Raw genomic sequence first — 12,627 nt, 5'->3', positions numbered from 1 at the left:
GGCCGGGCGGGGCCTTCGCGGGGTGGGGCGCGTGCGGTGGACGGCTCCCGTTTTTTCGGGCGAATCGGTGTTTTTTCTCAACTTTACAGAAAGATTTCGTTCGCAGCCTTTTCCTGGGAAGGATTTAGCCAGACTGAAGAGCGACGATGAGAGATACGTGATCCGCCCCGTGCTCAAAGCGGACAGAGCCGTCCGTTCCTCAGTGGCTGCTGCTGGTGTTGCCTGAACGACGCCGAGGTGGAAAAACCCCTTGAACTGACAATACAACTGACGTTTTGTTGGTGCTTTTTACAGGGGACGCCGCAAAAGGATGTTGTAATAAAACCCGATGCCCCAAGCACGTTGCTTTCAGAGAAACATGCGGACTATATAGCTTCATACGGAACAAAGAAAGATGATTATGTAGGTATCGTTTTGTTTCAGTACAGCTGTGGTTTTATTACAGCGATAGTAATCCTTATTTACTGGCTCAGAGTTAAGGGTTATATGCATGCTCACAAGCTAATTGTTCCTTGCCCTGCAATCCAAAGTATAAAAGAAAGATGTCTTTTTTAATTTCCTTAGGTCTGTGATGAGTTCTGGCATGTATTATCTGAGTATAAATTTGAAGATTATCGGTTTAGCTCTGAGACCTGAGGAATTAACTACTTATTGCTCCTTAATGTGCTAGAATGCACGAGGAGTATAGGTGCATTTATACATTGCTCTTTTAATGGGACCACATATGGAATCTCACCACAGCACTGCATCGTGCTTGCTGGGTTCGAGAAACACTTTAACAAACATCAATTTTACAGTCGTAGGTCATCAGATGTAGCCCACAACAATGGAATTCCAGTTCCAGTAGGTGAAAAATGTCAATAACTGCTTATGTCTGAAGAAAAGTTGCAGTTACCTTTACTGTCCACAAGACCTGTGCTTAAAAAGTACTGCAGGTAGAAAATGTTTAGGGGTAGTGTAGCTGATGTAATCACTGTAAGAGAATTCAATGTGAAAATGTCACTTCTTAGTGCAACTTTGGCAGTTCTGACGCTTGGAAGTAAGTTTCACTAAATGTTAGACTTGTTATTTTTTAGATTAGTTGGGGTGGTTTGATAATACCAGGATAATACCTGGTGATCTGAAGTGAGCTGCTGGTTAACTAGCTGTATGTATTTGACATTGAGCTTGATGCTTTGAACTAGAAAATAGAGTGGAGGAAGGGTGTGTAGTATGTGTAGATACACGTGTGTGCCGTGTGTCTGTATGTACATGTGTACAGGATACTTGCGAGTGGCCGATCCATAGCAAGTTGTTAATGGAATGGAAGATGATTGATGTATTGAAAGCTTTTGTAAATGTTAACTGATGTGTTTTCATTGCTCTATACTGATCTTTTTGTCTGATTAAGAACTAAAATAATGCACTACTTAGGAATACTGTATGTCGGAGTATTTGAGGATGAGTGGTGTTTACTGGGGGCTGACAGCAATGGATCTCATGGGGCAGCTGCACCGAATGAACAAAGAAGAAATTCTGGCATTCATCAAATCATGTCAACATGAATGTGGTGGAATAAGTGCCAGCATAGGGCATGATCCTCATCTTCTGTATACCCTCAGTGCTGTCCAGGTAAATGTAACAGGGTAATTTTAGAAGAAAAACATTTTTAATGAATGATTTTGATGACTTCTGGTTTATGAACCAGGTACTGTTGGATGCCAATGACAAAAACTATTTTGGTACCTTATTAAAAAAAAAAATCTAAGGTACAAAACCTTAGGATTTGGCTGTATAATTTCTTTAAAAATTGTCAGATTTGGGAGCATTGTGCTTTTAATGATCATTTAATGGTGACTACATTCTTGATAAATTTTGTAAGGTTTTTTGAAATACTTCTTCGGTCCAGGTTTTACTGGAGTTTTTTGTAGATAATTTTGGATTTTATTCTTCTTAGGTTACAGTGAGGTGAAAGATATGTATGTCCAGAATAAGAGTACTGTTTGGGGTTTTATTTTTTAATGTGTATATTACTATATATTATTATTTTTATATAGCATATTAATTCATAATTATGTAATATATAAACTATATGTGAAATGTATAATTATGTTTAGACTTTCGTAATGTACAAAGAAGCATTGTAGTACTCAGTTCTTGTGTTCCTACAATCTGCTTTTTTTGGATATAACTTAAAAATGATGCCAGTCTGTTCAGCATTTTATTTATTTATTTATTTGTTGTGTACTCTTCTCCCGAGAAACTCTTGGTTTTTTACACTATCACCATTACAGGTTTAATTTCTCACTGTTTCTGGTTGTCTGTTTTGGTGGTTTTGGTTTTGTTCATCTCATGTGAACCCTTGTGGAAAAAAGTACCAAAAAGGCTCAAATGTTTCTAAACAATTGCTTGCATAATATATCTCTAGTCCAGTCTTACGGAAGAAATATTTAAATTGTGTTACAAATGAATAAGATAGCATCCTGTTTTAGGAGGAAAGGGTGTTGGATTTAAAGTGTTAGGTTTGAAACCCTTAGCTAGAACAGAGGAACGCTGTTTTCTTGGGTCCGTGAGGAGTGTTGGCATGTATTATCTGCTCTGAAATTAATATTTATCACCATTTTAGCTCAAAAATTACTCTGAGAACCAGGAAACGAAAGTTTCTTTAGGCTGTGAGGTTTGAACTTTTCCAGACTGTCCCATCAGGCTCCTTTCAGGAGTCCTAATCCAGTCTGAGGAAAATGGGCTACAATTATGAGCTTGTTTCCTTTGACATGTTAGAGATGTTAGTTCTTAAACAGTTGCTGTGAGGTTAATGGTTGGACTAGATGATCTTCAGGTCCTTTCCAACCTAGATGATTCTGTGATTCTAAATACCTGATGTTACTAGACTTTTCATGTTAACTGAATGCAGCTCTAGATGTGCAAAGTTGAAGTGTCAGCAAGTGCTGATGTAAAGTTGTTGTGGTGAACTTAACCAGCGTGTCCTAGTGAGCGTGCATGGTCTTAGTGAACAAACGCCCCTGAGTCCTGTCTGCGTATCCAGAATGGGTAAAGTGTCAGGTCGCATCTTCCTTTGATCACAGTTCACAGTAATTTGTTCAGATTTGCTTTTTAAGGAGCATGCTATGATTATATATTTTCTGTTGGAGTTCAAATTCTTTTTGCATTGCCGTAAGACTTAAATTTTATCTAACAGTTAAAAGATTCCAGCTAACTCTCTTAAGTGTTCAGAGTCATAGATGTTGATATTTTTCAGGATTGCACTATAATATTGCTTAGTTTCAACTGTTCTATTATGCTATTTATAATAAATTCATAATTACTGTCTATACAGATTATGGAAATTATGAGTAAAACCAGGAAGCCAGCTGGGGCTCAGAAAGAGTACTGGTTTTGCATGACATCGTGTCATGTGGGTTTACTGGTTCAAATCAGTGCTAGCTCAGAAAACTTTGTATCCCCTACTGTGACCTTTATTTTTCTTCCAGAATATATTGACTGTACAGTTTGTGTCTAACTATATTGTTCATACTTTTTCTTAAATTACTGCAATTTGGTTCTCCTTGTTATGGTTAAAAATGGAATGTAAATAAAAATCTTACATTTCAAAACCAGTAATTGCTGCACGCTTGGACTGTAAGTGGTATTAGTAACTAACTGCTTAACTTACACTTGCACATGTTCAGGTAGCAGCAGTGTACAAACTACAGATTTTTAAGTCTAGGATGTCATTGCCTCATTACAAAATTTAACCATAATAAAGTCACTGTTCTACATAAAGCTAGCATAAAAACAAATAAACCTGATCATGGTTTTGAAAGGAGAGCTGGAAGTTGGAAAGTAACAAAGCACGAAAGAGTTCAGCTTGAATTGCCTGTATTTTCATTTGAGAATTTCTTAAAGTTTTTAGACATAGATGAACTGCAGTGAATGAAAATTTATTTTAATAAGTCTTACCAAATAGTATTCACAGTCAATTAAACACAGTTTTTTATAAATCTAGGATTTTTTCTTTTTAAAGAAATAAAGTTTTAAAATTTTTGCCTCTTTGATTATTACTGTCTCCTTTTTTTCCAGATTCTTATCTTATATGATAGTCTCCATGTTGTTGATGTAAATAAAATTGTTGAATATATACAGAACTTGCAAAAAGAAGATGGATCATTTGCTGGAGACAAATGGGGTAATTTTTAGATACCTAAATTTAGTGACTACATTAACATGTGCAAGTCAGTGAACTTAATGTTTCTTTGGATGATCTTTTTGCTTGTGAACACTTTTGCATGTGAATGCTTCTATTTTTCGAGTTATGAAATATGAGGTTTTGTGAAGGACAGAGCTGTATTTCATTCCTTTCATGAATATTCTAAACTTAATTTCCATTCTTGTATTAAAAATAAATTGTCCAGCTCTTAAAAAAGAAAGACAGTACTTTGATATACGAGCTGTGCTATTCCATAAGGAATATTTCGTGCTTGCTATTTAATGTCAGTCAGTTATGGTCTTTATCCATGTTGGCTGTGAAAGGATCTTTCGCTATATGGGAATGAGAAAAAACTAGTTTTGTTCTTATGAACTTCTCTTAATACTAATTTTGTTTCTGCACATAAATTCTTTATGAACAGATTTTTAGACTGTAACACAAATATTTAGTCACTCTAAAAATACTTGTCCCTATGGAACACTTAAATTTCAATAAAATGTGTTGCATATCGCTCATGGTATTGTTCTGGTAGAATCCAGCAATCAGGATCACGGCAGTGTATGTACACTGCTGTAAAGGTAGCAGTTATATGGTAAAATGGTTCATAGTTTGCTGCATCCTTTTTGCTGCAGTATGGAACAAACGTATGGAATGCACAGTGGATTCACGTTATTTCTGAAATGCAGTTGGCAGCGCAGCTGAAGGAGTTTACACCTGATGTTGCACAGAACAGCGTGTGTTTGTTTTATACGTCTCAGCTTGCGGTTTTCTTAAGAAGAAAAGTCTTGCATCAGTTTGACCAAAAAAAATGAATGTTTGTGGCTGGGTTCAATTTTAAATCTTGACTTCAAGTATTAATTGCTTGGAGTTTGTGCTAAGAGTTGTACTGGTGTGGAATTGCCAGGCAGCCGTTCTGCTGTAGGCAGAGTGTTTTCTGTTTAGCTTCCAGCTGTGCGTATGCAAAAGAAAAATCACAACTTTCACCAGTCTTCCTCTAAAACCAAAAATGTCTTCTACTGCTGCCTGGGTTTAAGGCAGATCACGAGTTGTGTCTGAGTATTTCTGAGTCCACTGCTCTGCAATTATCTAGTAGAGCACTACAGATAAATCTAAAATTATATACTTGTAAATTATCACTAGTTGAATTGGTTTGGATGTAGATCTGACTACACACCAGCTCAAATGAGTTGTTCACTTTTATGTGCATTAAACATACATGGGCTGGAAAAGGAAATAGTGTGGGGCAGTTTTAACTAGTATTTAACGTTTTGTTGCATATTTTCAGTGGTGATTTAAATGTATTTTTGTTACTGTTAATTAAAATTCTCTTATTTCATTCCCTACTCCTTGTGTTCTAGGAGAAATAGATACAAGGTTCTCCTTCTGTGCTGCAGCAACTCTTGCGCTTCTGGTAAGTCCTGTATCATTATATAGGTATGTCCTCTCGTATTACTTGCACAAATACTGCTGAAGTTTCTGCAGTTATGAGCTTGGTAGAATATCAAGTGCATTAGTTGCTTTTCTGACTTGCAGGGAAAGCTGGATGCTATTGATGTGGGGAAGGCAGTAGAATTTGTTTTGTCCTGTATGAACTTTGACGGAGGATTTGGTTGTAGACCGGGTTCTGAATCACATGCAGGGCAGGTGAGTGTTTCTTTATATGGAGATATTTTAAATTAGCAAGCGTCATGTAATCCCTGCAGATGTTTCTTTGCAACATTTATCAGTGATGTCAATTGGTGAACCTTTCTTGTTTCCCAAATGCCTAATTTTAGTACCTTAGTCAAAATAAATGAACAAATAGGTAGATCAATCTGAGGAGATGAGTAGAGACTCAGGAGGTTGTAGTGTGGGAAAAAGAAAAGATCATAAGGGAACAACTTTTAGGACTGTATTTCAATCTTCGCGTAGTGAAGTTGCAATAGAATGAGGATTTTTAGAGAATTTGAAATGGATATTAATGGAGACATTGGACTAGATCTGTCATTACATCTGACAAATCACAATGACACATAAAGGTCAATTGTATACTATGTCTGATAATTACCAGCTGATGAACTCAAAGACTTGAACCTTCTTAAGGGGAGGTTTGCTTAATTTTTTGAGGAAGGTCAGTTTTAGGATGAGATGCTTAACTCAGGCATGGGAACACTGATCATGTTTTGTTGTAGGCACTAAAGAGTGTTTTGCTAGTGACAGTGAGTTGTGAAAATGCTTAAGTTGAGAAGAGGATGCAGTAGTGTAATTGGAACACATTAAGGGATCTCTCAAGGAACAGAACCTCAATGACTTCTTCCAGCAAATATGTTACCAAAAAAATACGTTTCCTATTTTTATTTTTTTCATGGAAGGGATTATTGTGCTTAACCTGAATTTATGAATAGAAATCAACTTCTAATAAATATTTTAATGCTGTTGAAATCACCTGTTTATTTTCCATAGTTATGGTGAGCAATGCTGTAGCCAGGATTCACATCAGCACATGAAAATACTAGAAGTATTTTGTTGAGAAAAAGCATTGGGTGTGTCATGCCCCCCCCCCCCTCCCCATCCTTCTTTAAAATCGAGGGGGAAAAAAAATAATTAAACCTGGTACATGTATATCTTATCTTACAAGTTTTATCTACAGTAGCATTGCCCGTGTAGTATAAATGGCTGGACTATGTTCTAGTACTCAGGGAAGTCAGATTAAGTAGCTGAACCCGGTCTTGCAGCTGGCATTTCCTGGGAGGATCAGATCTGCTGTGCATGTTCACATGCTCCTTAAAATGCTGTAAAGGGCAACTCCTTCCCCTGCACAGTAGTTCAAAAGTTTTCGGGGAATAGCCCACTTATTTTGCAGTATTCTTGGATAGGCATATCCCTGTTGATGTGTGCTTTTGTTGGGGTTTTTTGTTGGTTTTTCTGGGATGTGTTTTATTAGGAAAAGGCTATTACGAGCAGTCTTCAGTTGATACTGTGGTTTCTTGCAGTTTGTGCTTAGCTGCTTTCTTAGTGACTGCATGAAATGTGACCAGAATATGCTGTTGCACTATAGATGTTATTGTGCAGGAAAAGATAAAATGGGGATTAATTAATTAATTGAAAGTAACCCTGACATGACTAGATATATGTGGGATTGCCAGGATAGTGTATGACCAGGGTTAATCTGTTTCTGCTAGAGAATTCACTTGGTCTTTAGTTTGCTCTCCACAAGCCTTAGGGTGAGAGGCATGTACAGGAGCAAACCATAGGCTGGATGCAAATTTTTCATAAAGGCCATACCCAGCCTGCAGAAATCAGCTTAAGTACTCTGGCTTGAGAGTCTGTGTTTTTTAAAATAAAACTCTGGTTCTACCTGATCTTTTATGATCTTTTTCCAAAACTTGCATTAGTGTCTTACACTAGTAAAATCTTCCCGTTCTGTAATTACATTGTGAAACTGGTACTTTTATGCAAAAACAACTGTAACAATAGCATACTTTTCTAATGGAAAAGTAGAATGAATTTGAAACTAGAAGTTGAAATGTGTGTTTGTGTTGTGCTTGCATGACAGTATTCCTCCTTTGAGATCTTCCTGCATTTAGTCTGCTAAACTATACTTAGTTTTTAAATACACAAAAAATTTATGTCTGTAATTTTAGATCTATTGTTGCACAGGATTTCTGGCTATAACAGACCAGTTGCATCAAATAAATGTTGATTTGCTGGGTTGGTGGCTTTGTGAACGTCAGTTACCTTCTGGAGGCCTCAATGGACGACCAGAGAAGGTATTAGGTGGCTTCTTTTCCTTTGTTCAAACCTCAATAGAGATTATTTTTTCTAAACCTGGAAATTACTTCCATTACTTCTGGAAAATGTCATGACTTCTATGAAATATTAGTAAACTTCTCAAAGAAGTCAGGCCTTCATTTTGATTCTTCATTTTGTTACTAATACTTGTTAGGCAGTCCTCAGCTATGCTTAGCTTGAGTCCTCAGTTTAGGAAAGTGCACGTGCTGAAGTACGTCTTGCTGACCATTTGAACCAGTATCCGGTTAAATCAGGACTTGAATTCTGACATTGGGATTTGTACAAAAATTACTGTTCTACTGGACATAAATCCTGGGTGTAGTAGTGTTCCACATCACACTAGAAAATTGTGTAACCTAGAATAATCTCCACTGGCAAACAGATAACCAACCAACAGATGGTTGGTTTTTTGTTTTTTTTTAATGGAACTAGTTGATATGAACTTCTTTGTACTTACTCCAGGAAAAGGTGCTGGGTGTTTTTAGTCTCTCTCACAGAAGGTGGAGGCCATTTCAAAATCATATTCTTGTGGTTTTGTTTAAGAAGGGAAGAGATTTGAAAAAGACACTCCCTTCTTGGAAAAGGGAAGTCCTCTGGAAAGATACTGCGTCCAGGAACTTGTTTACCCCAAAGAGACCCTTTATGTTGTTTCTCTGCAACAGTATTATGATAGCACACCTAGTAATTTGCAGAATCACCAATAAAATTTGCAGTGTCATGTTTTAAAACAAAATCAAATAATAATCTGCTCCTCTACTTGGCAGTTACCTGATGTATGTTATTCATGGTGGGTGCTAGCATCTCTGAAGATGATTGGTAGGTTACACTGGATTGACAGAGAGAAACTGCGCTGTTTTATTTTGGCTTGCCAGGATGAGGAGACTGGAGGATTTGCTGACAGACCAGGAGATATGGTAAATAATCCTTTATTAAATATACTTAAGTGACAATTTCAACTCAAAAAGTAAGTTTCCTCCTTAGAGTGTAACAACTGGTGATCCAGGTGTCAGCGTTTTGCAGAGGCTGCAGTTTACTGTGAAGGAAAGAGTAGGGTAGGGTCACGCTCGAAGGCTTAACTTGGGGAGCATGTGTTTTATGTTGTGCTTGCACTGTAGTATCCCCCACTGCAGTCAGTTGCCATTCCTTACAAATTCTGGTTTGGTTCCCGTAACACATACTGCACAAACCTCTTCTCACAAGACCACTTGGAAGATCTCTGTAAAAATATTGTTTGGTGGTTTGGGGGGGGTTGTTTTGTTTTATAAAACAATACTCAAGCTACAGTCCAGCTCAGGTTAAGTAGTCTTCAACTCTCGTGGTGGTTTTGCCTGATCTAAATGAGTCATAAGTTTTTATTAAGAATCCTTATATGCTAACTTCTGTTATGTGCTGGCCTGCCCACTGAATAAATACGCTCACTGGCATTTGTCTAGATGAGGGAGGAAGCAGCTTTTGTGATAACATTATGAAGAGGCTGGAGGTGTGGATTTTCTGCTTGGTTGAGAGAGCAGTTGTGGTTTAGCTGGTCTGTTCTCTCTGGTTTCAAGTGGAAATAATTGAGACTGTCCAGGTAAAATGGCAAATAAAGTTCATATCTTTCACAGGTGCTGGACAGATAAAATTAAAAGTATTATGAAACTTCAATGCAATTCCTATAAAACACTTTTCTGCTTATTTGTCAGCAGTCAGGGTGAAGTCTTAGCTGATTATGTCTTCTCCTTTCTCCAGCAATGCATTAAAAACGGAAGTAGCTTTCTATTCCTTTGCAAGCTGATACGTTATTCCCACTTTGAGGAGGGGGAGAAATCTCTTTACTCTTGTCTGTCATTTGGAAAGTGTTTGATGTTCTTAAAATGGGAGGAATTTTGTATTTATCATTAAAGAGCATTATAATGTTGCTAAAGAGCACATGAGGAATTTATGGAAGTGGTACTTGTAAATGATCAAATTTACTTTTAAAATAATCTTTGTTTCTGCTGCCCTATGACATTGCATGCTAATAGGGACACATGAGTGCTTCCTGCCAAATTCAGAGTTGAAAATCATCTTAGCAGCAGACTATCGACAAGCATCTCTGAGTAAATCATAGTATTGGAAGTGCATGCTGTGGAAATTGTCTTGCCTGTCAACATGCGTCAGCACAAGTGAAAGTATGTTCAGTTGCCTTGTCTTTTCCAGCATGGAGATTTGCAGTTCTCTTGCTAGCAAACAAAAGCTTTATTTCGTACAAATGAAAAGCTGATTGACTTTTGGAAATGCAATTGTTTCTTTCTTCTCCCAGGTGGATCCATTTCACACCTTATTTGGAATTGCTGGACTATCTTTATTAGGAGAAGAACAAATTAAGGCTGTCAGCCCTGTCTTTTGTATGCCAGAAGATGTCCTTCAAAGAATAAATGTACAGCCTGAGCTTGTGAGCTAAGCTTCGTAGAGACAAAAGGTTGACATGCCCAGTTGCTTTGGTTTTACTGACTTAAGTAAGCTCATCTCTGAAACTGTTGGCATATTCTCCTTTGAAATGTGTTTACATTGCAAAAGTAAAGCAATAGCTTTACTGTGGGCTTTGTCACTTTGTAAACTGTATTGGAACAGACTGACTCTAATAATCTGAGTGTAACGTTCTTTGGTTGTATATAAGAGATGTAGAAACATTTCTGTATCTAAATATATGGGCCTTTGCAGTTTTTTTTTGAATATTCAAGTCAAAGCAATAGTGTGAATGCTTAATTTTTGTATTCCTGTGATATCAACAATGCTAGCAACTGTCTTTACATAAGCATGTTTTGATGGTGGATCACACAAAGCACTTTAAAAGAATATAAAAAAAATCCCAAACAGAACCCTACTTAAGCCATGCACTTAATGCCACACACTTGTGTATTAAATTCTTGTTGTTGACATTTGCCCTCACTTTTATATACTGAGAAACATTCTGATAGTAATTGATACCAGTGAAAACAGAAATTATGGCTCCCTCAAGTATATAAATGTCTTCATTTATTGATGAGTCCCTTTAGATAAAATTTTGCTGATATTTGAAGTTGGGCATACCTTGAGTATGTATAGTGAAACTTGCTAACATCAAGCATTCTAGGAAGGTCCCTGTAGGTCAGTGACTTGTAACTGAATATAGAGTTGATCCTAAATTTGTTGCTGGGTTGAAATCCTGCTTTCATAGCTTTTTAAGACAGTAATTGCCAACACATGATTGTGGTGTAATTGAGAATAAAACTAGCCATGGAAAATACATGTTCTCTCAAGGGTGAAGTCCTGTTTGTCTTCACGGAAGCCCTAAAATTGCCTCTTAATTTACATTCTACACACCCTGGCTGAGACTGAATGATATTCCTGTTGAAATATACAGTAAAAGGTAATTGTGAAGGGGAGGAAATCTTTGATAATCTCTGTACTTACACTTAAGGAAGGTCTAAAATTGTTTCAACCACAGTTTTAAAAGCCAGCTGGTTAGTTTTATCCAGCCCATTTGTGTTAGTGGAGGGTAAGCTAGAACTGGACAAAGTAATGTTTTGATAGACCTTTACTTGTAGGGAGTTTCAGTGAGAGAATGTGTATTTGGATGCTCAGATATTTTTAATGATTTTTTTAACCCTTCTCAGCAGGCTTTTAGGTAAGGTAAAAACCCTACTCTTTTTAGCTGTCCAGCTGCCTGATGTTCAAAGCCTGGAATTAATTTCTTTTTCAAGGTTTGGAAAAAAGTTAGAGTAGGCTTCATGTTGAGTCTGAGGGAATGAGCACTAATCAGGTTTTATCAAACAGCAGAGTTTTATTTTACAATTTTGTTAGTTTTTCTCATTCCAGGTTACCTTTGCAAGTGATGCCTCTTTGCATCTAATAAGGCACTGTTCAGTACATAGGAATTTGTGTAGACAAAATAGAATCCTCTTCAGAATTTCTAGTCTAGTATAGACTCACGCACCCTGGGAATTAATATGTGTGTGACACTGCATGACAGTGTAGGACACTTCGCTGTAGGTTGAAATCCTGTTAATATTATTGGAGTTTTTCTCTAAAGGAGGTCTGGTCAACTTCATTTCCTACATCAGCTGTGACTTGTAAAGATCTTGTAAGATTATAGGTTTAAAAAGGGGTGAGTATGTGCACAAACTAAGAACTGTTAAAGAATGCAAGAGCATTCTTTACATCAGTTTTTCAAACTGCTGTATTTGTACTAGGAGAGTCATCACAATTTTTCTTATGCAAACGAAGTCACATTTTCTGTTAAAGGGACTGTGAAAAAAATTACTTGCCCTGTGTGTCTATGTTAAAACTTACGTCATTTTGATGCAGATTACATTGTTAGTGTCTACCTCTATTTTGTTAAAAGTATTGATCAGAATTTCTTGGTTTATGTAGTTAGAAACTTTTCAGTAATTAATTTGCTCTTCTCAGTCTTCAGTTGCTGGACCTTTATTAAAGGCTTTCAGAGATTTGTACTTTCATAACTTTTTTTTCCCCTGGAAATCTTTATATGGAAAGATCCTGACACTGTCTTAGTACTTGATCTTAAGTACTGTAGTGTAGCCAGCATTCCCAGAAATAAATTTTGCAGGATGCTGTATGAGAATGTGCAAAAGAATGAGTAATTCAGGTACATAAAATTGTGTGTCTGTGGATATGTTTATTAAAAGAAAATGGGGGGGGGGGGGGGG

The 12,627-nt window shown here is 36.9% G+C and overlaps 1 protein-coding gene and 2 non-coding genes across 3 annotated transcripts in view; all 3 read left to right on the top strand.

Moving 5' to 3' along the window:
• RABGGTB (Rab geranylgeranyltransferase subunit beta) overlaps positions 1–12,576 on the top strand; it is a 13,444-nt gene extending 868 nt beyond the window's left edge. Inside the window, exons 2-9 of the mRNA XM_026853833.1 lie at positions 154–402; positions 1,414–1,611; positions 4,060–4,165; positions 5,545–5,597; positions 5,720–5,830; positions 7,810–7,935; positions 8,722–8,871; positions 10,239–12,576. Of these exons, the coding sequence (XP_026709634.1) occupies positions 154–402; positions 1,414–1,611; positions 4,060–4,165; positions 5,545–5,597; positions 5,720–5,830; positions 7,810–7,935; positions 8,722–8,871; positions 10,239–10,379 (1,134 nt within the window). The 3' untranslated portion in view covers positions 10,380–12,576. The remainder of the gene's footprint in view (positions 1–153; positions 403–1,413; positions 1,612–4,059; positions 4,166–5,544; positions 5,598–5,719; positions 5,831–7,809; positions 7,936–8,721; positions 8,872–10,238) is intronic.
• On the top strand, positions 564–635 carry LOC113483200. Its single transcript, XR_003398982.1, has one exon. It is a non-coding gene; the product is annotated as a small nucleolar RNA SNORD45 (small nucleolar RNA).
• Positions 2,544–2,628, top strand: LOC113483199. Its single transcript, XR_003398981.1, has one exon. It is a non-coding gene; the product is annotated as a small nucleolar RNA SNORD45 (small nucleolar RNA).
• Positions 12,577–12,627: the final 51 nt, after the last annotated feature.

The sequence above is a fragment of the Athene cunicularia genome (genome assembly GCF_003259725.1).
Source record: "Athene cunicularia isolate RWA chromosome 8 unlocalized genomic scaffold, athCun1 chr8_part1, whole genome shotgun sequence".
Taxonomy (NCBI): domain Eukaryota; kingdom Metazoa; phylum Chordata; class Aves; order Strigiformes; family Strigidae; genus Athene; species Athene cunicularia.
The sequence above is the reverse complement of the archived record's forward strand: the minus strand, read 5'-3'. Positions and strand labels throughout refer to the sequence as shown.